Here is a 25,720-nt window from a genome sequence, read left to right on the forward strand (position 1 = left end):
CATTCTGTTCACACAGTGGCCAACCATCTGTTGCCTGGGAACCCACAAGCAGGGCATGAGCACAACAGCTGTCTCCCACCCATGTTCCCCAGCAACTGGTGTACATAGGCTCACTGTCTCTGACACTGGAGGTACCATAGAGGCATCAGGATTAGTAGCCATTGGTAGCCTTCTCCTTCAGGAATTTGTCCAACCCCCTTTTAAAACCATCCAAATTGGTGGCCATCACCATGTCTTGTGGTTGTGAATTCCATAGTTTGACTCTGCGCTGTGTGAAGAAGGACTGCCTGTCCTGAATCTCCCACCAATCAGCTTCATAGGATGACCCCGGGTTCTAGTATTTTGAGAGAGGGAGAAAAATGTCTTGAGCTCCAAGCCCCCAGTCTTTTAAACTAGGCAGCGTTTAAGCACCATACTGAGAGATCTCAGTGTGCTGTGGAACATCAGAAGAGCCCTGCTGGATCAGACCAAGGGTCTACATAGTCCAGCATTCCGTTGACACAGTGGCCAACCAGCTGTCGACCAGGAACCCACAAGCAGGACATGAGCGCAACAGCACCCTCCCACCCATGTTCCCCAGCAGGATGATGGGAGTTTGAGGGCATCGGGGAAGGCTAAACTAGATTGACAGTTGGGAGAATAAATATTGAAAACAAATGGAAAGTAGATCCCCAATACAAGTCCTGTTAGTCTGTTAACCTACTTCTATAAATTAGATCAAGAATTACGTAGGGATGGGAGCGGAACCCAAAGCGTGCGAGTTAAATTTGGAGTCTTATTAAAATACATTTTCTTTCAATGTATGGATATAGAACCGGGTGGGGAAACAGGAACCGGGTTGGATGTGCCCGATCTTGTCTGATTTCAGAAGCTAAGCAGGGTCAGCCCTAGTTAGTGCTTGGATGGGAGACCGCCTGGGAATCAGGCTTTCTGCATGGAGCAGGGGGTTGGACATGATGGTCTTGTAGGCCCCTTCCAACCTTATGATTCTATGATGTCGAGCAAAGGGCTGGATGCCCTCGATCTTGGCTGATCTTAGAAGCTAAGCAAGGCCAGCCCTGGTTAGTACTTGGATGGGAGACTGCCTGGGAATCAGGCTTCCTGCATTGAGCAGGGGGTTGGACTCAATGGTCTTGTAGGCCCATCCCACCCTATGATTCTATGTTTGTTGTTTGTGAAGCCTTCCTTTCAGCCCTCATTTGATCAATTCTCTTTTTCTGCCTCCAGGATTTAATGCTATGGCAGCAGATGAAAGTGCCATAGAGAAGCAAGTTGGGGAACCAAAGATGGCCCCTGACGGTGAAACCAATGGCTCCTTTGACTGCAATGAACCCAAGAGCCATCCAAATGCAGCTAAGAATACTCAGGACAATGTAAAACTGAGCCAAGGGGACTCCGCGGCTAAATTAAATAGGATCGCAGAAAATGGCATTTCTGACAGTGACACTGGAAAGCAGAACCATATAAAAGCAAATGATTTCACACAGACTTCTGTCACAGGGAGCAATGGGTACATTTTACCGAAGCAGATGGCTCAGGAGCTGCCCGTAAGGACTACCAGCAGCGCTTTTGCCTCCCTCCCTGGCCATGCTGCAAAAACACTCCCCGCTGGAGGAAGCAAAGGGAGAACGATGAGCGCCTTTTCCCAGGCGCAGGTGACTGCACCCACGAAACTTGGGGAGGGCGGTAAAGACAGTGAGGCTAAAAAACCTGCCGCAGCACACGCCAGCATCAAGGTCCACAGAGCTCGGAAGACGATGCCCAAGTCACCCTCGAGCCTGGTAAAGTATAAAGAATGTGGCCACTGATAAATCCTGCTGGTTCTGTTTTGGTGTGTGTGGGAGCCAGCGCGAGCTGGAGCATGTGGTGCAAAGTGTATGCTGGAGTATGTTGTGCGGTTTGTTTATTTATTTATTTATTGCATTAATTTCCCGCATTTTTTCCTCTTTGAGGAACCCGAGGAGGCGTGCATAATCCTCCTCTCCATTTTAGCCTCACAACAACAGCCCTGTGAGGTGGGTTGGGCTGAGAGGCTGTGACTGGCCCAAAGTCACCCAGGGAGCTTCCTTGGCCGAGTGGGGACTAGAACCCGGATCTTCTGGCTCCCGGTCCAGCACTCTGGCCACCACACCACATTGGCACGCCAGTTATCAGTGGGCTCCTCCCCTCTGCCCAGGTGTCTGTCAAAGTCGGAGAACACTTCAGCCACAGAGTTCACCCTGTTTTCTCCTCTTAATAAGAGCTCCTTCTGAGACAAGCCCAATCTGAAGCCCATCCACCTGCAGCTTAAAAAGGAAAGGTTGATTGTATAATCGTTTAGGAGCATCTTGACCTACAAGCGCTCCTTTGTCAGTTTTGTATGGGCGATCGTGCATTTTGTTCCTAAACTGTTGTAGCTGGAACATACCCATTCACCACTTATTAAGAGATATTTATATATCTCCTTTCCTTCTGCTTTGGAAAGGAATGATCTTTTTGCATGAGGATCTGCCTTGGTTTTGTGTCTTTAAGTTCTGCCTCTTAGATTCTTTCCATCTGATGGATGTGAGTTTCATCCACCCCCCCCCCCCATGCTGAAGGGAGTTTCACTCCCCATGCTGTCCACCAGGCATGCGTTTCTAGAAGCCCTAGAACATCTTATATAGTGGTGTATTGCCTATATGTAAATGCCTCCAGAGCATCCTGTAGGTAGGCTTTCCTAAACCAAGCACTCAAGCCACAGATGGATTAATTTTTACACAGTGCAATTTTATGTGATCTTGATGTTTGATTATTGGCTTGTCAGCAATCACTCACTGTTTTCCAGAGTAACTGCCGGGGGGCATGCTGGAAATACCAGGCAGCATATGGTGGGAAGCACAGTTCCCTGTTTATAAAGCGGCCCTATAATTGTGCCACTTGGACGTATTTTGAAATCTCTTGGACTTGCACTGGCATGTTAACAGGGATCTGTGACTGTGTTGGTTGACTGTTTGGAAGTGCGTTTCCAAAGGCTGTCCTGCCCCTCCTGACAACCTGGCCGATGTGTTTCCGGTGCCAGGCAGGATTCTTCTTACGTTCTGTGTTCAAGCAAAAGACTTCACAGTCCTTCAGACAAGAGGATTTATCTCTTTATTATGTATTTACAAGATACCTCTCCTGCCTTTTAACCAAATGATCCTCAAGGCAGCTTAGCGTAGATCAGCCTTCCTTAACCTGGTGCCCTCCAGATGCTTTGGACTTCAACTCCCATCAGCCCCAGCCAGCATGACGAGTGGTTAGGAACCTGGGAGTTGTCACCCAAACATCTGGATGGCACCAGGTTGGGGAAGGCTGCAGTAGATTGTAACAACCCCCTCCCACCAAACCCACAGCACTTGCTGTCCTTGAATGATGGATGGGAGTAGAATGTGCTTCCCTATAATTTCTGGTTCCGTGTGCAGTGTGTGCTTCTGAATACCAGTTCTGGGGAACACAGATGGGAGGGTGCTACTGCAGTCATGTCCTGCTAGTGGACTTCTCATTGGGGCATCTGGTTGGGAAGAGAATGCTGGACTACAGAGGTCTTTGGCCTGATCCAGCATGGCTCTTCTTACATTCTTATTCCAGGTGTGTGCTGAAATTTGTGGCAGTGGGAGATTTATGACCTTGCTATTTTCCAGATTAGTTTCAGGCAGCAGCATTATATACAGTGAAGGAGAAATGTTGTTTGTACTTGTGGCTGCAAAGTTATGTTTGGGAGCGTGGGAGTGTTTGGATGATTGTGGGGGTAAAAGAAGCCATCGTGGCTCCCCACCCCTGCACATGATGCATGCCCACCCATTGTTTGCATAATTACCCGCGCTGCAGCGTGGGTTGGCAGGTCGCCTGAACCCAATGCGCGGCGCAGTGGGGGTGGCTTCGTACCCACCCGAGAACCCCTACTACACATCAGGTTCGGACAACCCACCAACCTGCGCCGCAGTGTGGGTAATTATGCAAATGACGGGCACATGTGTGGAGGCAGGGGAGAAGCTATGATGGCTTTTTTTTACCCCCGTGATCATCCAAACCTGGAGTGTGTCTTCTGAAACCCCAAAGGGTGGCTGAATAAGATGTCCAGTGGTTGGGACAGGGCTTGAATAATCCGTATAGTTCCTTGCAAACAAAATATGCAAATAAACTATGTGGAACTGTACAAATTGCAGAACGAGCTACGCAGGCCAGATACATTGTGCAAGTTTGTTTGGTGTGCATAATTTTTAAACAAGTCACAGCATTCCAGCTTTTCTCGATGCAGTATTTGGATTGCCTGTGCATAGGGTTTGGTAATCACCATCCTGGTTATAGAATTTGGAAAACCAACCTTCCACTATCTTTTCCCACCTCTGGCTGTGCCTCATAATCTGCTGAAAGTTCAAGACAGCTGTCCTCCCCGTAGATTGGTAGCCTTTCAGTTAGTGTAGTTCCGTTTCAGTTAGTGTAACCACAATAACACAGGAACCTAGTAGTGACCCTGTGGGTCTGCCAAAAAGGAGGGGGATTTTCCTCTTTAGAAAAAGTGCCGTTAAGGTCTTGGCAATTGGGTGAGAATGCACTCCGATTTAAGCCTGGGGTTAGAGACAGATGTCTTTTGAAGGGCTTGAGTATTAAGGTCTTTCTGCAAAGGTGTTCATAGTGTTGCTCTGCCTGGGCAATTATGGGAAATAATTTTCTTTAACGGTTAAACAAAGCAGGGAGGTGTCACAAACAAAACTGAGATCCTGGCTGCATTTGCACAAAATTCTTAGCTAGAATTCCTCAGAATTTTGGCTCATTGTTCACAAGCATGTGTTGCTCATGCACACTACCCTCTTGCTCCTGTGTGACTCCTCCTGCAAGTGGGAGTGGCTAAATTAATCAAGATCCTACCAGGGCAGAAAAGCTTATTGTTGCATCCAAACTCCTGGCTTGTCACTCCTGTAACAAGCCAGAGTTTGAAGTCAAGGTATGACTTCTGGATTCTGTTAAGAGGAACAACAAGCCACAGTCTGGGTTTTCTGCCCTGGTAAGTTACTGGCTAGTTTAGCCGCTCTCACTTGCAGGAGGAGAAAGCAGAAGTGAACGGGCAACATGTACGAGTGTCATGGTACAGAACCCTGAACCCTCTTCCTCAGAGGATCCCAACCCCTCAAAGGAATAGGTTCCTGATTTAATAGTTCAGGGAGAAGATTCAGTTACAGAAAGGTGTCACGAGGTGTCCACCTTCTTAGGATCAAGTTAAAAAAAAAGGCCCTAGGAACCTTCCCTCCCTGCATCCAGAGGAGGTTGCGTTGCCAGAATCCAGCCATGAAGACACCATCATGCCACAGCCACCCCTGTGTTGTCACAGCCTGAGTTTGCTGAAACAGAACAGGCCCCTTGAAGAGAAACGGGCCTTCATGTGGAGGTGAAACTAACCAGCCGAACTGAAGGAAAATATCTACTTAAGGCTCCATCACAGTCTGCTGCTTGTTGGAACAACATGCAGACAAGCTTGTCTGGCTTCCAGCACCAACATAATTTGGAGCTCTCCATGGTGCTGTAATATTTCCATTCCTGCCTCGCTGGGGAACTTGACTTGCTCCAGACCTTGGTGAAAACCTGATCCATAGTGGACAATAGTGATGTGCGTTTTCTGGGGGGGCGGGAATTCGTATGCAAATTAGGGTAATTTCCTTATGGTAATTTGCATTGGAAAATTTTCAGTTTGCATCAGAGAATTTTCTGATGCTCTAGAGTATTATCGAATCTGGCACATTTATTTTACTTGTATTTAGTAAACAACAAAACTAAAAAAAGTTTATTTATTTCAGTTCAGTTCACAAAAATTAAAACCAAAGAGCACACAATAAAACAATACAAAATATATAAAATATTAAAACCACAGTAAACAATACAACCAGAAGAAAACCAGAATAAAACGTAGCAGCAGTGCAGGGATTTCAAATACAGATTTAAAACCGCAAAGCTAAAAGTGTAAAGACCTAAAATGCTAAAATGCCTGAGAAAATAAAAAGGTCTCCACCTGGCGCCGGAAAGGATACAATGTGGGTGCCAGGTGAACCTTACCAGGGAGCGCATTCCACAGCCAGGGTGCCACAGCAGAAAAGGCCCTCCTCCTTGTAGCCACATGCCTCACTTCCTTTGGCAGGGGCTCATGGAGAAGGGCCGCTGAGGATGATCTTAAGGTCCAGGCAGGCACATATGGGAGGAGGCGATCCTTCAGGTAACCTGGCCCCAAGCCGTTAAGGGCTTGGAATGTTAATACGAACACGTTGAATCGGGCCCGGAAATGGACTGGCAGCCAGTGCAGCTGGAAAAGTACTGGCGTAATATGAGCTCGCTGGCCAGTCCCTGTTAACAATCTTGCTGCCCTCTTTTGGACCAGCTGAAGTTTCCGGACCGTTTTCAAAGGCAGCCCCACGTATAACGCATTGCAGTAATCCAGACGAGAAGTTATCAGAACATGGATAACTGTAGCTAGGCTATCTCTGTCCAGATAAGGGCGTAGTTGGTATACCAGCCTAAGCTGATAAAAAGTGCTCCATGCCACTGAGTTCACCTGTGCCTCAAGTGACAGTTCTGGATCCAAGAGCACCCCCAGATGACATACGTGATCCTTTAGGGGGAGTGCAACCCCCTCCAGAACAGGTTGAATATCACCTATCTGGGCAGACGAACCACCCACTAACAGTACCTCCTTTTTGTCTGGATTGAGTTTCAGTTTATTGGCCCTCATCCAGTCCTTTACTGTGCCCAGGCCCTGATTCAGAACAGCCACTGCCTTACCTGGGTTTGACGAGAAAGAGAGGTAGAGCTGGGTGTCATCCGCATATTGATGGCACCTCAGCCCACACCTCCGAATAACCTCCCCCAGTGGTTTCATGTAGATGTTAAACAGCATGGGGGATAAAACAGAGCCCTGTGGAACCCTATGGCACAGAGCAATAATCCCCCAGCACCACCTTCTGGAGTTGGCCATCCAAGTAGGAGCGGAACCACTGTAGTGCAGTGCCTCCAACTCCCGACCCAGACAACCTATCCAGAAGGATACCATGGTCGATGGTATCAAAAGCCACTGAGAGGCCCAGGAGAATCAACAGGGTCGCACTCCCCCTGTCCCTCTCCTGGCAGAGGTCACCCCACAGGGTGACCAAGGCAGTACCAGGCCTGAAGCCTGATTGAAAGTACCCCATGTTAATTTTTGTCTCAGTGTGCCACAAATATTTGACCTGGAATATTTGAGGGGGAAAATTAAAGCACACTTAATATGATTTAAATGTTATATTATGTAGCAATGTTTATTGGAATACTTGTAAATGTTGAAAGACAACAGCATGTACTTCCCTTACATTGTTTATACTTAAGTAAAAGCAAAGATACTGAAAACTGTTGACACATCAATTCATTTAGCAACACAAAGAACTGTGCATATATTTACAATCGCCCCTCTTTTTCAACAGAGTTCAACTTCCTTCAGGTTGGCTGTTGGGGCACCTTGATTTTTTCTGTCGCTTCTTATTAGTTCCATTTCACACAGGCATATATGTACTTCGATGGCATATATGTATTCTTATACATACTTGCTGAGAATAATAGCCTGAAAAACATTAATTAAAGTTTTGAAACTGCCAGACGTGCATAATATTTTATGTGCAATTGGCATCCATCCATTGTTACTAGTGAACTTTTTTTTTTGTTAGTTATTTTGACATTTTTATTTTGTTTTTGTTTAGTTATTTTGGTTTTTTTTAAATTTTATTTCTGTATATGCCTCTTTGAGAGCCTTGGCTGAAGAACAATTAATAAATATTTTAAATAAAGAAAAAGACTGTGGAAAGGCAAATGGAGCAATAGGAAAGGGTATTCTGAAGTTGGAAAAGTTATATATAAAAAAGGCCAATTAGAAATGATTTGAGGGGTTGAAGCACCTTCTAATGAAGAAAGGGCAAGAGTGTTCGGGGCTTTTTCATTTTTAAAAAGGGATAACTAAAGATGTAATAGATGTTGTAAAATTATTGACAGTGTGGAAAAACTGGATTATACTGGAACTCCGGTCACCCAGTGAAGCTGATCAGGGGTGACAAAAGGAAATCCTGCTGCATGTAACACCTGCTTACCTTATGGAATTCCCTGTCACAAGAAGCTTTGATGACTGTTAGTCCAGATGACTTTATAAAGGATTAGAATCAATACATGTATGAAGAAGAGGGTTATCTGTGGCTGTTCACCATATAGAGATATACATTTCATAAATAAATGTACATTTGGATCCTATCCAGCTGCAGCGATTGTGATACACTGGGGGCCAATTGATACCCAGGCGCTGCATTTTTCCACTAGAGTTTCTCTTTCTAGATATGCAGCAGAATAAGGTGGCAAAAGTCCTGAGATTGGAAAACAGATTCTGTTATTTCAGATTGCAGGCAAAGATAATCTTTTTCCAGTTCTCCCTGTGTAAAACAAACAACATACACACATGCACACACACACACCTCCTGCAAGTAGACATTAGTATAATATGGGGATAGGGTGGTTATTGAGAGGACTTCTGCTCCCCAGCTGGTGAGACTTTGGCTGGGGAGAAATGGGGCAAACCGAAATGATGTGCATGCCTTCCCTCCTTGTCTCTCTCTGGCATGCTAGTTCTGAGCCAAATTGGCTGCTACTTTTCCGGTACTTGAAAAAAAAACTTTCCCCCTCATCTTTTTTTTTTGGTGCTATTTTAAATAACTTCCTCCCTGCCATTCCAAAGGATTTTTCTAGGTGTTTATTACTGGCAAGCAATTTGCATTACCTGAAGGATTGTCTCCCATATATACCTGCCCAGACCCTAAGATTATCCTCAGAGGCCTTCCTCCAGGTGCCCCTGCCGAATGAAGTGAGAGCCAGCGTAGTGTAGTGGCTAGAGTGTTGGACTGAGAGCTGGGAGATCCGGGTTCCAGTCCCCACTCGGCCATGGAAGCTCACTGGGTGACTTTGGGCCAGCCACAGACTCTCAGCCCAACCCACCTCACAGGGTTGTTGTTGTGAGGATAAAATGGAGAGGAGGAGGATAATGTAAGCCACCTTGGGTTCCTTGCAAGAGGAAAAAAGGCGGGGTATAAATGCAATAAATAAATACTAAGGAGAGGGCCTTTTTAGTGGTGGCAACCTGGTTGTGGAATGACCTCCCCAGAGAGGCTCGCCTGGTGCCTACATTGTGGTCTTTTTGGAGACAGGTGAAGACCTTTTTATTTCCTCAGCCCTTTAGTTTCTCAGCCTTTAGCCCTTCCATTAAAAAAAAAAATCAGTTTGTTTTTAGAGCCTTGCACTGCGGCTGGCTTTTTTCCTAGTTACTACTTTGGTTGTCTTCTCTTTTAAACGTACGGTTTTACGTTATGCTTTAATGTGTTACTGTATTTTATGGTTTTAAGCTTTGTCTTGTAAACTGCCCAAAGAGCTTCAGCTAATGGGCAGTACAGAAATGTAGTAAATAAATACAAAAATAAGGGGGGGGGGATTTTAGGAGACCTCAGCCCACTTCGCATGTCACAGCCACCTTGGATTTGTTAAAACTGTGTGAAATCGGCAGCACACATGTCCACACTGCATGGTTGCTCCTGTTGGGAGTGGCTAAATAACCCAGGAACACTTAAAGCTGGATTGCAACTCTGGCTTCTCGGGAGCTCCTGGTTTGCCCGTCACAGCAAACAACCCAGGGAGAGAGTGTCCCTGGGTTGGTTAACTTCTCCCAGTCACAGCCGGAGCAGTCAGGCAGTGTGCACTAGCACGCTCACTCATTCACAATGACCCAGGGTTTTAAAAAAACCTGGGTGGTTATTATGTTGTTGTGACATGCAAACGGGGCCATCGTGAAATCTTCATCTATTTCTGGATTTGTAAAGGCCCCACGCAGTTTTGTCCGCAACATATTTGGACCGAACGGCGCCCTTTTTAACAAATACCTTTCAAAATGGTGTGTTCCGGTATTTTACAGCTTCGGCAGGGAACACTTTTTTCTTCCCTATCCAAGGGAAAGGAGCGATTCCTCCATTTACTTGAACCGGGGGGGGGGGGGGAATAGTGTGCCCTGCCAAGAACCTGGTAGAGGGATGGAGAAACCCACCCCCTGACAAAGACTGTGTTGTCCCAATGGTCTTTGGTGGAGGTGGGCTTCTCCCTTCTCCAGTTGTTTTTCAGCACAGTGGGCTTATTTCCCTGTATGCAAGTGAATGGTGAAATCACGCCATTCGCTTGCAGAGGGGGAAAAGAAGCTGGCAGGCACTTCGGCCTGGCTTGGCGGGCACAGTGGGCACTGTGTTGGGGCCTCCAGTAGGAGAGCCTCAGGGAGACCTTGGCTGCTCTTGAATTTGGCTTCTTGCTGGAGAATTCTGATCACCTTCTGTTGGACTTGTTGCTTCCTTGGCTTTGTGCTAACTCACAGCTGAATTGACTTTTAACTGGGAGCGGAACCTTATGAAATGCACCAGGGCCCTCTCTGTAAGTGCTATGTTTGAGAGGCTGATGGTGGTAGCTGCTCAACGTAATCCCCAGCTGTTGTGATAAGACCTTAAAATGAGTCGTGCTGGATTAGACGAAAGGCCTGTCTGGCTCAGAATACCTCCTATGGAAAGCCTACAGGCAAGACATGAGAGCAATAGGAGCTCCATCCCATTCGTTGCTGAAAAGAAGCCTCTGCCAGCATTTTACGTTTGAGACCGCTTTGATAGGGTTCAAGGGGCTGGCAATTATTCCACACACCCTTTCTGTACACTGCAAGATGTCGGTGGAAGGTTCAGGACAGATAAAAGGAAGGACTTCTTCACACAGTGCATAATTCAACTATGGAACTTGCTACCACAGGATGTAGTGACGGCCACCAATTTGGATGGCTTTAAAAGGGGGTTGGACAAATTCTTGGAGGAGAAGGCTATCAATGGCTACTAGTCCTGATGGCTATGTGCTACCTCCAGTACCAGAGGCGGTGAGCCTATGTATATCAGTTGCTGGGGAACATGGGTGGGAGGGTGCTGTTGCATTCATGCCCTGCTTATGAGTTCCTGGTCGACAGCTGGGTGGCCACTGTGTGAGCAGAATACTGGATTAGATGGACCCTTGGTCTGATTCAGCACGGCTGTTCTTATGTCTTTCAAGTGCCACAATGGTGACTTCAGTGGCTGTGGCTTTGACGCCACATCCCACCTCTGGATTAAAGCAGTGGGACAGGAAGATCCTGCTAGGCCAGGGCTGCAGGTCACCCTAACCAAATCCAGAAGTTGAACTTGCTGAACTCAGTTGCATGAACTAGGGCCTGAAGTTCTGCGGGCAGAAGGTACTGTTCTGTTGACCTAGGCATGGGCAGAAGACCAGGCTATGCCAATCCAAGGGTCTCATGCTGCCCCCCCCCCCCCAATCACAGTGGCTGGTGTTCCCTCTCTGTGCTTGAGGCCTGAGCACAAACAGTCCTGGGTACTACACCAGGTCCCATCCTCATGTCCAAAAGGTTTCTGGTTCAAGCTCCAAGTGCCTGCCAGTTCTCTTGTGCTGGCACCGGGAACTGTACCGACTCTTGTTGTCAGGGTGGAAACTGAGCCGATACAGCCCCAGAGCAGTTCTGATTCTGAGGAGGATCAGCAATCCGTGGGAGAGGAGTCAGCTCATCCCTCACAGGCACAGCAGCTGGCAGAGATTCCTCCTGCTGGCATTTCTGAGATAGATAGTGATCCTAGCAGTGAGAAAGTGCAGGAGGGGGGCTTGCTAGACGCTCGACGCAGACTCAGGGAGCGACGAGCGATGGAGGGTGCGGAAAGGAGGTGTAGCGCCCGTTTGGCATGCAAGCAACGGCTGCCTCCCATGGACCCAAGGGAAGGAGGGAGGATCTCTCCCTAGCCCATAAGTTCAGGGTCTTCAAGTGATTCTCCTTCAAACGGGGATCAACTGCCTACTCGGAGCATAGGCTACTCTGCTGTTCATTGCTTAGTCGCTGGTGATTAGCATCTGAAAGAGTCATTAAGTTGTAAAAGGATTAAAGCCTTGAAAAGAATCCTTTCGTCTGTGTCTTGAGCTGGCTATTGGAGCAGACTGAAAGAGGCCGCTAGGGTGCTCCTGACACCTGTGTGCTCTGCTGCAACCCTTGAGTATCAGCGCAACAAGCCTGAGCCATAAGGAATTATTTTTACTGTGCATTAAAAGAGTTCTCTGCCAGTATTCAGAGGACAAGGTTAAGTGTTAACTGTTACCTTCATGAGATGGTTCCATGAGGGCTTTTCGCACAGCAGGGGATGTTAGCTCCTGCATCTCGTTGCTTCATGGCCAGTTTGGCAGAGCGATGGCTTGAAGCCCGAGCTGATAGGCAGCATAAGAGGCAGATAGATCAGGGGATGGAAAGATGAGCTGTGGGCTCAATCGGAGTTGATAGGCCAAGCTTCACCAAATGTGTCTCTTTTGAACCTTGGACTCCCGCTAGACCACATGGAATGAGTGGATTTGAGTCTAATCCCTGGCAGAAGAGTCTGATGTACTTTCCTAGGAAATGGGGTCATCTTTGCTCCTCCATTTCAAGAGAGGTGGAAGATGGATCAGGATCTACTGGTGGATCTTTCAGTGATTTTTGTGAACTGCCCAGAAAACATGTGCTGTGGGATGGTAGAGAAATATAACGAATGAATGATTTGCAGTAGTTTGGCAAGATGGCTATAACAACTGCAAGTTTAAAAAAAATACGTCTGCTGTAGCTACATTTGTGCTAGTCGCTTATCACTCAGTATTTATCACCTGTAATCTATGAATATTTATTGGCTGCCTTTGACTGGGTCTCTGTGTAGCTCAGTTTGCCTGTCTCTGTTAGAATTCATCTCTGGTAATCAATGATGTTGGGTGGAAAATGTCCAACTACTGTATTTTTCTGTGGGAAATGCGGGCAGCAATGAGATGGAGGTGCCGCCTCATCCGCAGCCCTACGGATCTCTCCCCCTGCCCGCCCCCCCCCCCCCCCGGCAGAACGGGTTTTAAAATATTTATTTCTAGTTTGTTACAACAGGCGTGGCTTTTCCTATACCAGCTACAGGCTGGCATGTGGGCTCAAATCAGCCCTCTCAATGATCTATTGGAAGCTCCACCCTGCTCCCAGAACACTCAATTTCAGGGCTGTAAGCTTGCAGCCCTGGCAGGAGAAATCGGTGTGAGCTTATCTCTCTGTCAGAACACTCTGATAAGCTCACGCCGATGCTGACATTCCAGAGGCTGAATAGGCCCCAAGCCCTTCCAGGCAACTTGGAATCAAATCCTGGCTATAACGTACAAAGACCCCCGCTGCAGTGCTGGAGCTGGGCACTGACAGGTAGTATTTCTGCTTGTGGAGTTCTCTTTGGGTGTAGAGGGGCACCTCTACCAGATCCTCTCTCCCTCCAGCAACCTGTGTGTGTGTGTGTGTGTGTGTGTGTGTAAGCAGGGCTGGCCCCGGACGTTTTGCTGCCCGAGGCAAATGACAAGATGTTGCCCCCTACCACTTTGTGTACAAAAAAACTGACTGGATCAGTAGTTGAATCTTTCATCAGTGCGGGCAGTGAGACACCATCCACCACCATACCTGAAGGGAGCAGGCTAGCTTAGCGGGCGCAGGGCAGGCCGCGTGGCCCACAACTCTCTCTTCCTACACCTTGATGCCACTTCCCAGCATCTGCTGCCTGAGGCAACTGCGTCAGTCTGCCTTATAGTGGGGCCGGTCCGTTGTGTAAGATTGGACTCTTAATTAGTAACCCAATGAATGAACACACTGGAAGTCAAATTGGGCAGTTAGAAAGGACACAATACTAGTACAATTTTGTCATTTACTTTTTTCAACTTACTGTCCCCTAGTTCTTCATGCATATTAAAATTAATATGTTGACAGTTTTCAATGCCTATACTCCCCCCCCGCCTTTAAAATCTAAATGATGTAAGGGAAATATGTACTATTTAGTTTGTTTGTTTGTTTGTTTATTTCCTTTCCATACCACCCAATATAGCTGAAGATCTCTGTGCAGTTCACGTCATGAGTTGTCATGTCACAAAAATTTACAAATATTCCGATAAAAATAATTTCTTATAAAAGCTTTGAATTTGTTTGAATGTAACATTTAAATCACACTGAGCACTTTATTGATTTGCCTGCCCCACCCCCAATCAAATATTTTAGTTGAACGACTTTTGGTTATTGGAAAAACCTTTCAAATATGCCATGTAAAATTAAAATGACATACATTTCGTAAACAGACTCATAATCACAGTTGTATTGTTTATAACTCTACGTCATCACAATATAACAGAGAGAAAATATCTGGTATACTACAAAAGTAAAAATGGACAAATTAAACATCGACCAGAGAAAATGACTAATAATTCAAAATTTACAAACATAAGGTAATGATAAAATTCCATAGTAGTAATTTCCAATTTTTATAAAAGTCCCTGTTAACCAAACCAAAAATAAAATATACGAGGCTAAAATTTAAAATGTTAAACAATCACATTTCTCTGGTGAAACTTTTTCCATATTCCTTCCTGAATTTGGCGTGGACCTTAGCTAATGCCATTAGGAAAATGACGACTCTTCTCAAAAATCGTTGACTTCTTGTTTTCCAATAAGAGCACAATCTTTTGACTAGTTTGTTCCAATTTTTAGCAAGCCAACAAGATACTTTTCTCTGATATCTTGCATCAAAGAAAAACTAAACAAATAATGTGGAAGGTCGTCAGCCTCATTTAATCCACAATGACAAAAACAAATGTGATAAGGTATCTTAGCTAGACTACCATCAAGGACTGTACAGGACATTCAACTTTATGTTTCAAAATTTTCCAGAAAGCCCATCTCACTGGTGGTAATTCTAAAGTAGATTTGTAGTTGTACATGCAGATTATCTCATTGAACAGTTCATGGAGTTCAGTAGGTAATTGGTTTGACCCCCTTGCCAACATTTTGGATATGGCTCTCCCCCTGCCCCCCATTATGCCCCTGGCTCTGGTTGATGGACGTTGGAGTGAAGGGGGAGAGGCATCGGGTAAAAGACTAAAGTCTGAATTCTGCTTCTATCACAGGCATGTTCCATTGAGCCGGTTGTATGGGATGCATCAACCTCTCTGCCTGTGAAAGTCTAACCCAGCACTGGCTGGTAATGATGGGAGTTGTGGTCCAGTACATCTTTAGGGCTTGGTTGGGGGAAGGATGCTCTAAGTTCTGCCTCCTTTGACTGGATTATGGCTTTTTTTCTCTCATAATATTATGAGAATTCAGTGAAGGTGAATTCAGGTGGAAGATTCAGGACAGACTTCTTCACACAGCACATAGTTAAAATATTGTAATGGTTCTTCATAGGACAATCTCAGGTAGGTATTGGACAAATTCCAGCAGACACTGGTAAATGTTAGCAATATTTATCAGTGTTAGGAGAATTACATTTTTTATGGACATTAACCACAATGCTAAAAATACTCTTAATATCTCTGTAACCTCTAATAACCCTTTAACTATTGTAACAGTTACTTTGTCTTACTTTGTAATTAGAGATCTGTATCTTGTTCTTTTAGACAGTTGATGATCTGTGTCTGTCTGTCTCGTTCTTTAGCTGCAGGTCTCCCAATCTACTTGCTGCCATGGCCATTCTGTCCCACGTCATTCTCTCCCCATCCAGTTCTTCACTGTCTGCAGTCCTCTCCAAAACCAATTCCGCCCCAGTCCTACTGGGCAACTCAGCTCCCTCCTCACCCAATCTGGCTTAACTCCCCTCCCTCCTTCCAAGTGCCTCTTAACAGCCCCTCCTGTCCATCGTCCTCCTTCCCAGGTTTTCATTATTGTAGTACTTGCCACACTATGGAATTAGCAATGTTTAACTATGAGATGCAGTGATGGCCACCAACTTGGACAGCTTTAAAAGGGGATTGGGTAAATTCTTGGAGGAGAAGGTTATCAGCAGCTTCTAGTCCTGATGGCTATGATCTACCTCCTGTGTCAGAGGTGGTATAGCTCTGAATACTGGTTGCTGGAAAGCATAAACAGGAGAATGTTGTTGTGCTTGTGTCCTGCTTGTTGACCAGTGTGGAAACAGAACGCTGGCCTAGATTCGCCTTTGGCCTGTCCCAGGATTGTTCAGTGCCTGGTGCTTTTCATTATCGGTGGCTGCTTTGGATGAGCCATCCGCACTGTGTACCCTATACGTTCAGGTTGAAGCGTTACGTATTAAAAAAAAAGGGGGGGGGGAAGAAAAAAAAAGAAAGGCAGGAAGTGGCAGATAAGAATGCAGGCGTCTTATGCACAGATCTGCTCTGCGGCTGAAAGAAGAGGAGTTGTGTTGGGTCAGTCTCCTTGATCAGTTGCTTGGGGCTGAATGCTGTGCTTTGAATGGGAGGGTCTGTCTCCCTTTCTGCAAGAGAGGAGAGTGAAGGAGAAAGAGAGACTGGGGAGTAGAGTGCAAGGCTGTGTGCATCTTGAAAAAACGATTCAGTGTGTTGGCTTGCTTGCATTATCTTATTATTGCCTTTCTTTTTTTGCTTTAAAAATATTGATGCTTTCCCCCTCCCCCCAGTAGTTTTTTTCCCACCAGAAGATATAAAATATCCTTTTGGTTTCTGTTACCCAGCATACAACTAAAGACCCCAAAGAAGCAAAAGCACCTAAAGAAGATGGCAGCAAAAATGTTTTGGACTTTGGAAAGCTCCCATCATTGCCTCCTGTCCCTGGCCTTCATTCATCTCTACCTCAGAACCAGAGCTATGTGGCCGCCTCAAAATCACAGACAGGTAAAACATTTTTAGGGCGTATACATCCCTCTTGATTGGTTTGCGGGGCAGGGGAGGCAGAATGTCGGGTGGCAATCTGCTGGAGTTTCCTGTGGCCGTTTCTTCCCCACACTTCACTGCCCCGTTTTTTAGACCACCCATCCCCAAGCAGATGCCCTCCAGATAGTTTGAACGCCAACTCCAAGAATTCCTGGCCATTGGCTATGCTGGCTGGGGCTGATGGGAGTTGAAGTCCAAAACATCTGGAGGACACCTGGTTGGGGAAGTCTGGTTTAGACTTTCAAAATCAGCAACTGAGGGAGAAAATTGCCACAGAAAACAGTGTGGTGATTGAGCCTTAGGTTTCAATCCCATGCGTTTGGGGCCTAGGGATAAGCAACCTGGTGCCCTCCGGATGTTTTGGACTACACCTCCTATAATCCTCAGCCATCATGGCCCACAGTCAGGAAATCTGGGAGTTGAATTTAAAAACGTCTGGAGGGCACCAGGTTGCCTACCCCTTAGGCCAAACTAGATGGTGACACATCATTAGAAAGCACATCACGCAAATACACTACAGTGCTTCTCAGTAAGTTAAACCGACTGTAGGAATATAACTGCTTAGAGATATTTTTTAAAAATATGGTAAGCGGAATATACATTTATTAAATAATGAATTTTAGAAAATAATTTAATTTAAATAAATATATGAATATGCTTGATGCTATTAAGTATATTTCCTTTTTTAGTATTATTTCCTTCTTCTGGAATATGTATGGTGTGATTGATAATATGAAATGAACTCTGTATGGCCCCGTTCACCTGTAATGATAACCCAACATTTTTTTAAAAATCCAGGGGGTTGTGAATGAGTCAGCATGCTAGTCACTCAATCTCTCCCTCTTGGCTAACTTTTCCAAGAAGCTAGAGCTGGAACTTGTTGGAGGAGAGATACTCCAGAGTTTTGGATTCAGATGTCACGCTGAACAACCCAAGGATAGAGTATTTCTGGGTTGTTTAGCCACTCCTGCTGGCAGCAGGAGTGACTGAGCCCCATAAATGAACATTCTTGCTCATTCACAACAACCCAGGATTAAAAAAAAAAAAATCCTGGGGTTTTATTGCATGTGAACTCAGCCTCTAAGTTTGTTTTTGATTTTGAAAAACAGCAGTTTTCTGTTGTAGAATGTTTTGTTGTGTAATCAGAGTTTTTGTTTTGTCTTTTTGTTATCAGAAATAATAAGTAAATATCATAAAGCAAAGAGCATATCAGTTTTTTTTTTAAAAAATTAATAGCTGGCATGCAGGGGGGATTTTCATCAGGATCACAGCACATGGGGAGGGGAAGTTTAAATCTTACCTCCCCAGCCACTATCCTGATGAAAAACAGGAGCCCTCGCAAGCACTTCTTTTAGCCTTAGGGAAAACAACCAGCTAATATAATGACAGTATGGGGGGAAGGCAGGGGGTGTGGTCAAAAGGACTGTGGCTGGGGAGGGAAGGGTTAAACCTTCCTGTGTGCTGTGGTCCCAGTGAAAATCTCCTGTTCCAACCTATGCCTGATACTGAAATCTCTGATGTGCTTTCTAAAGACATCTGGTGTTGCGTCTAGTTCAGGGGTAGGCAACCTTTTGGGGCGATGGGCTCATTTGGCAATTTGATAACTGTCCTGGGCACCACCACAAAATGGCAGCCATGGCAAAGGACAAGTAACCTGACCAAAAGACTGAATACAAGGGAGAGGTGGGGGTCTGAGCCCCAACACACTAAACAACTCCTTTGAACCCATGGTTTTCACCACTGTCAGAAACCTATTCTATAACAATCCCAGTTTCCAGTAAGAACATTTGTGAATTAAAACAAGGCGGTGGGGAGGGAATCTTGGTGGGCATCCCCAGATGGTTGACACAATCACACCCAAGCACCCTCTCCCTCTGAGCAGAGCACAGCCAGCTCTTTGGGATACACCAGAGCTGAGGGTTATGAAGCAAAAGGGAAGACGGCTAGAACGCAGGTGGAGGAAAACTCATGCTGAGTAAGAGTCAGGGGGCCACCACTGAGAAGGCCTTCTCCCTTATTGTCGCCTTCTGAGCCTTTCTTAGAGGGGGCACTCGGAGGGAGGCCCCAGATGTTGATCGTGGTGTCTGGGTATGTTCAGGTCAGTAGAGGCATTCCGTCAGTCCCAAGCCATGTAAGTCTATTAGGATTTTAGTGGGAGGTAAAGGCTTGAGGTTCTCCCCCAGGAAGCCTTTTTCACAGGTTTCGTTGTAGAGCTTATTGCAAAGGGGGCCTTTGGGAAATGCGAAAGGAGCATCACATTCCTGAAAACATGCAAGAAGAACTGTAAACTGCACCACTTTATTTCGACCCAGATCCTTTGAATATACAGCGTATGCGACCGCCGAATGTGGCGTTTTCCCATAGATGTCCCGAAATAGTTCTCCAGTGGTCTCTTAGTCAAAGCATACCAAAACAGCAGCTGCCGACAGCAAATTTAAGTGCAGAAAAGACATGAGGAGACACAACTACACACCTTTTTTTTTTGGTTGGGAACAAAAATGAGAACTTTTGCCATGAATAAAATTAAGATGGTGGAGGGAGTAATCCTATGGCTGCTAGACAGTGGCTAGATGGCCATGGGATATCGTGTTATCTGGGAACCGACCTCCCCTCACTTCCACGCTGCCTCCGAGGCAGCACATACAGCCCCATCCTCTGCACTCGCAAGAGGAGTGCGGAGTGGCCGAAAAGGGGAGGGTCTGGGGGCGTTCCGGGGCAGGGAGAGCGGAAATGCCTGTACGACACATGCAGTGTGCTGTATGGCAGCCTCCTCCCCCACTCCGTCCCCCCACGGCTAGATAGCTGCAATCAGCTGTCTAGCCAATAATGCAGGGCAGGAGAAGGGCGGAGGGAACAATCCCCTCCGTGCTTCTCCTGCCCTGCTTTGGATAGGCGGTCGCCTGTGAGTTTGGAGGTGGCCGCCTATCTGGATAGGATTGTGCCCTTAGTCTTTAAAACAGCAAACATGAAAAGAGGGATAGCACCTCAAATAGTTAAAAAAAAAAAGAGGGCAGAAACTCCAGATGCTATCAGTAAATTATCTTTAATTCTTGGCCCAACACGTTTTGGATTGTAAATCCTTCTTCAGGGACACTATACATAATGTACAAAAGAAAATGGAATAATAAATGACAATAGTCTAATCCAACAGTGTTAAAAACAAAATGTTAAAAACTAATATACCAAAACTATCTAATACAACTTAAAAGGCTTAAGTAAGTATTTAAAGCACTTCTTCAGAGGCGTTATACGCAGTATACCAATGAGAATGGAAGAAACAATGACAGTACTCCATTTTTAACTACGTTAAAAACAAAATGTTGAGAAGTAATGTAAAAAAAAACCCCATATTTTATACAACGTAAACAGCTTAGGGAGCAATCCTGTGTCCCCTAGGCAATGTCTGGGAAACATAGGATTTTTCGATCTCTGGGCTCCAAGGTTGGAACCAGTTCTCCCTTGGAGCCCAGAAACAGCGCTCCCCACCCCCTCCCACACCCCCTTGGAGCCAGCGCAGTTCTCTCCATGCTGGCTACTTCTCCGTGCTCGGAAACAGAGTGCGGAGATGGGAAAAAGGAGGCGGTCCCAGGGGAGGGGAAGAGACCGTGGAAGCGGTGTTGTGCAGCTTCCTATGTGCTTTGCGGCCTCCCCGCTCCGAAGCTCCCCAGCGAAATCGCCTGTCTAGCTAAAAATACAGGGCAGCCAGAAAATGGATACTTGTCATCTTCCGAGTTCAGAGGTGGACAACTATCTCCATAGGATTGTGCCCTTAAGTAAACAAATTATATGCAAAGAAAGCTCACACCTCTCATCAGCCAGCGAAGCTGTCACAGCTGATAATGCCTATGTGAGTCTCCAACAGAGACCAGAAGTCGTTTCCCTAGGGCCGGCAAGGGTTCTTCAAGCTAGAGCATGCATATTCCCCCTTGGAGCAAGACCAAAGGACAAAAGCTGCAGATTGGAATTTATAGGTTTCTTCTCCCTCCAAGCTCAGGAGCTGCAGGCTACCTCTGACCATCCCAGAGGGGGCCGGGGGGCTCTCTTTCCCATGGAAAGTGAAACCATTCTCATCTCAAGATGAGCTAATACAGCTGGCCAGAACCAAAGTGAAAGCTGTAAATTGCTGGCCTGTGTGAAAGGCCTACTTAAGCTGCCGATTAAGCCAAACTATACAGGTCTCTAGGTGGCTGCCAACAGCATATAGGAATGCTGTGAAGTCCTCCTTATTGCTCACCAACAAACTCACTATAGGCAAACAGGCAGCTTTCTGTGTTCCCAGTACCCAGATTTCTAGCTGTGCTTTCCTGTTACCTCCTTGATCATGTCTCTAAAAGAGTAAAAATGAAGCCCAGCATTCAGTATTCAGTGGTATTTCTTCATCACTAATTCAGTAGCTGTTTGATATGTTGCATCCAAGTGATACTCCCTGGTCACATCTGCTTGTTTTCTGCATCATGCTCCTTTTCCCTGATCCGCACTGTCTTGTCTTTGTTCTTCCATCTAGCTGCTTCAGTATCTCGGAAGAAAAAACGAAGAATGGGGACGTACAGCCTGGTTCCCAAGAAAAAGACCAAAGTTTTAAAGCAGAGGACTGTGATTGAGATGTTCAAGAGCATCACTCATTCCTCTTCAGCTGGCAAGGTGAGAGGGCCTTGATTACCCCTTAAGGACCTGGTGGGCTTGGTGGATGGCAAGACGGAAGGTGGCCTCCACCAGCCACGTAGAGAGGAGCAGCTGCACAGATGAGGCTAAAAATGTATCTCTGTGCAAGGCGCTGTCTGTTTCTGCCCTGCAAGAAATATGGCCTTTGGCACAAGAGGAGATGAACTGTTTGTGGGCCTGCTTCCTTCTTAAGAACATAAGAAAAAGCCCTGCTGGATCACAGCCAAGGCCTATCTAGTCCAACATCCTTTTCCCCCCACAGTGGCCAACCAGATGCCTCTGGGAAGCCCAAAAGCCGATCCTGAGGGTGCTAGTCCCCACCAACATTGGTGGGGGAACTGGAGCTCTCAGGGGCACCTGTGATCAACCTCTGAAACAGCAGTATCCCCAGTATGCATAATTGTAGACCTCTTTGGTTTTCATTTGTTGATTTTGTAACTACATTTCAACCCTGTCCTTCCTGCAAGGAGCTTCCTCCCTTTCCTTTTATATATTTCGTGCATGTCTGTAAATACTGCCTTGTATCAAGAAATTTCTTGGGTAGCCTATCTTCCTTTGTCCTCACAACAATCCTGTGATGGAAGTTGGACTGAGAGAGTGAGTGAGCGACCACCCCAAAGTCATTCAGTGAGCTTCATGGCTTGGTGGGGCTTTGAACCCAGGTTTCTGCACCCTGGGCACTCCACCACGCTTTGGTTTCTTGGGAAAAGAAAGTATTATGGTTTAATAGTAAGACAGGGCTATAATAGGTCCCTTCCTGCGGGTATAAAATCAAGTAGCATTCATTCCACTTCATCACGTTTACACAAATGCACATAAGAACATAAGAAGAGCACTGCTGGATCAGACCAAGGGTCCATCTAGTCCAGCATTCTGTGCTCACAGTGGCCAACCAGCTCCTCATAAGAAACCCACAAACAGGGCATGAGCACAACAGCACCCTCCCACCCATGTTCCCCAGCAACTGGTGTAGATAGGCAGACTGCCTCTGGTACTGGAGGTAGCACACAGCCATCAAGACTAGCAACCCTTGACAGTCTTTTCCTCCAGGAATTTGTCCAACCCCCTTTTAAAGCCATCCAAATTGGTGGCCATCACTACATCCTGTGGTAGCGAATTCCATAGTTTATCTACATGCTCTGTGAAGAAGTCCTTCCTTTGATCTGTCCTGAATCTCCCACCAATCAGCTTCATGGGATGACCCCTTTGGGGTCATTATAAGATGATGTATTATAAGAGAGGGAGAAAAATGTCTCCCTATCCACATTCTCCACACCATGCAATGGTTACCTTTTAATAAAACACATAGGGTGCAGTCCTTTGCATGTTTAGATAGGTAAAAGTCCTAGAACTCCCAGCATGCCCTAGCCAGCATGGCTGGCTAGGGCATGCTGGGAGTTCTAGGACTTTTTTCTGCCATGCATAGGATTACACCTTTAATGCTCTTGGGCACTTACCTTGTCCTCTCTGAAGCTGAGGTCAGGAAGCTGACACAACTTACTCCTGCAGCTGGTTCCACATCAGAGCAGTGTCCTATGTCATCTGGGTTGTCTAGACTGCATGGGGAGTGGAAGGGAAGGGGAGGGAATTGAGGAAGCCATCTGCAGTTGCTAAGATTTAGTTACAGGCTGAGGTACATTCTACTGCTGCTGATGCTGGTGTAGAAATGAACCATAATGATAACGCACATGATTGCAGCTGGCACCTGCTGTTTGTATTTATTTATTTAAACTATTTGATATCCTGCATTTCACTTTAAGATAAAGCTTCCAGGATGGGATGGCTTATAGTACATGGCTTCCAAATCATAGTTATCTTAAAAAAACAAACAAACCTGAAATTGCAAAAGCAAACAACTCCAATGATTTAAAACAGCAGGGCAGCATGAAAAGCATCCGTTCAAAAAACTAAAAACAGCATGAAATGGCTGGGAAGATTTTTTTTTTAAAGGAAGCCTCCAGCTGATAGCGAAAGCAGGTGGCTGAGCACCAGGCCAGACTCTCTTGGGGAGATGGTTGCACAGAATGGGGCACCCCCCCCCCCAAAGGCTCTTTCACTAGTCCAGGGATTTCACTAGTCCAGCCTGTGGCCCGGCGTGTGTTGTTTCACTCCATCCCGGCAGGGCCAGAGCTGATGGGAGTTCGGAGTCCAGCAACATCTGGGGGTACCCCACCCCTTTTCTAGCCGCTACCCATCTCTCTTCTGAAGATGGGTGAGCCTGGGGTTTAGACCTCAAAAGATTAGATAGGCGCCATAGCTCAGTGGTAGAGCACCTGTTTTGCATGTGGAGGAGATCCCAGCCCCAGCCCCTGCAATCTTGATGTAAAAGGATCTCGGGTAGGAAGTAACGTGCAATTCCCCTGCCTCAAACTCTGAAGAGCCACTGCTAGTCAACACACTGGGCTTGGTGGAGAAGTAGTCTAACCTGGTGCAAGGGAGCTTCCTAGGATTACTCTGAGTAAGTCACACCAATGTGAGGATCAACCACCCAGCAGTGTGTGTTTGGTGGGAGCCAACCACTGAAGTGTAAAGTAGCCTTCCCCCAACCTGGTGCCCTCCAGTATTCTTTGGAACTCCCTGCCCCTGGAGGTCAAGTGGGCACCAACACTGTGCTGTTTCCGGCGCCTCCTGAAAACAGCACTGTTCCAGGAGGCGTTCCTTAATTGACCAGTCACGGTTTCTATAGGTATTCTGTTTTTAAAATAGCATAATTTTAATCTGGTGTTTTAAACTTTTTATCCCTTTACTGTTTTATCTATTGCGTTCACTGCTCCGAAATCTGTTCTAGATATGGAACCATGCATAATTTTGTAGACCTCTATCATGTCTCCCCTTACCCTCCTTTTTTCCAAGCCCAGCAATCCCAGCTGTCATAGGGGAGATGCTCCAACCCCTTGAGCATTTTAGTTGCCTTATGTTCCGATGAACAGTCCAGAAGTAAGACTGGAGGGTGCGCATGTATGCTGTTGATGTTGACGTATGGCTTGTCTGCGTCAGTGCATTCAGGGCGAAAAGGGTGATGCCAGCCCTCACGTGAACGGGGAAAGATTAGACATGGATTCCGAAGAGGAGGATTCCGACGAACTGGAAGAAGAAGATGAACGTGGAGCTGAGCACCCTGCTGCTTTTCCCGCAGAAGACAACAGAACTGCTAAGGAGGAGATTGCTGATGCCAACAGTGTCAGAAAGGTGATACAAGATTGAGATGCTTGAGATGCTATGGGCAACTTTAGTTTTTAGCCCATACAAATAAGGAAAAAGGTGAAGCAGAATTCAGGATGTGGAGCAGAAGTGTTTTATTTTCCCAGGGCTCAATTGACTGGGTATTCTCTAACTGCAGTCAAATCCAGATGCTTCAAGGGATAAATGAAAACAAAAAACAAACACTGCAGAAGTTAAGTCAATTCATGGGCATGGTTGACAATTAAAAATACTTGGTACTTTTAAGTGTCATTAAATTTGGCAGCAATTCTCTTTTTTAAACAAGTTTTTTTTAATTGCTGCAGTTTTTTCATTAATATTTTGTTAAAGAGTTTTTACACAATGTGTTCTCACTCACCCCCTCCACCTCATTCCATATAGTTCCTAGTCCAATGGTATTAAGCACCAGAGATCAAAGGCAACCCCCCTTAAAGTCCCCCCCAAAACAGAAATACAACTTTTTAATACCTTACAAAAACTGGGTGGCAGGTGTCATCTTGAAATACTTCTTTCTTCCTTTTTACAAATTGCATCTGGGCCTTCAATTCCCAACAAGCACCACTTAGAGCAAACTGTGATAAAATGCAGGCGATAAAATTCCATCTTAGAAAAGAAACCCCTCTTTCATGCAAGGATGTGAGAGTGCCTGCTGTAATATGTGCTGGCATTATCTAAAAAGAAAAAGTGCTTCACACTCCCCTTTGGAAGTATGTATTCAGATGCAAATGTATGAAGAGTTAATCAATCGCCTAGAGCCTGTATTAGTTATTTATTTATTTGTTAGATTTATATCCTGCCTTTCCTTTAAGGAGCTCACAGCTGTGTACATGACCCTTCTCCTCTCTGCTTTATCCTCACAACAACCCTGTGAGGGACGTTAGGCTGAGACCCAGTGATGGGCCTAAGGTCACCCAGTGAGCATCATGGCTGAATGGCAGGGCCGGCCCTACCATTAGGCAGAGTGGAGCAGTCGCCTCAGGTGGCAGATGCTGGGAGGGGGCAGCAAGGTGTTGGAGTAGAGAGCTGTGTGCCGTACAGCCCTGCTCTGCATCCTGTAACTTAGCCTGCTGCTTTCGGGTGC

General features: G+C 46.0%; 1 protein-coding gene across 21 annotated transcripts in view; it reads left to right on the forward strand.

Moving 5' to 3' along the window:
• EHMT1 (euchromatic histone lysine methyltransferase 1) overlaps nucleotides 1-25,720 on the forward strand; it is a 200,231-nt gene that overhangs the window by 85,908 nt on the left and 88,603 nt on the right. For all 21 annotated transcript variants that reach the window (XM_084820643.1, XM_084820630.1, XM_084820638.1 and 18 more), the window contains 4 exons: nucleotides 1,228-1,781; nucleotides 16,578-16,737; nucleotides 21,281-21,417; nucleotides 24,436-24,627. In XM_084820643.1, the coding sequence (XP_084676769.1) occupies nucleotides 1,228-1,781; nucleotides 16,578-16,737; nucleotides 21,281-21,417; nucleotides 24,436-24,627 (1,043 nt within the window). The remainder of the gene's footprint in view (nucleotides 1-1,227; nucleotides 1,782-16,577; nucleotides 16,738-21,280; nucleotides 21,418-24,435; nucleotides 24,628-25,720) is intronic.

This window comes from Heloderma suspectum, chromosome 14, assembly GCF_057233095.1.
Source record: "Heloderma suspectum isolate Gila_16-S chromosome 14, 16-S_ref, whole genome shotgun sequence".
NCBI lineage: Eukaryota > Metazoa > Chordata > Lepidosauria > Squamata > Helodermatidae > Heloderma > Heloderma suspectum.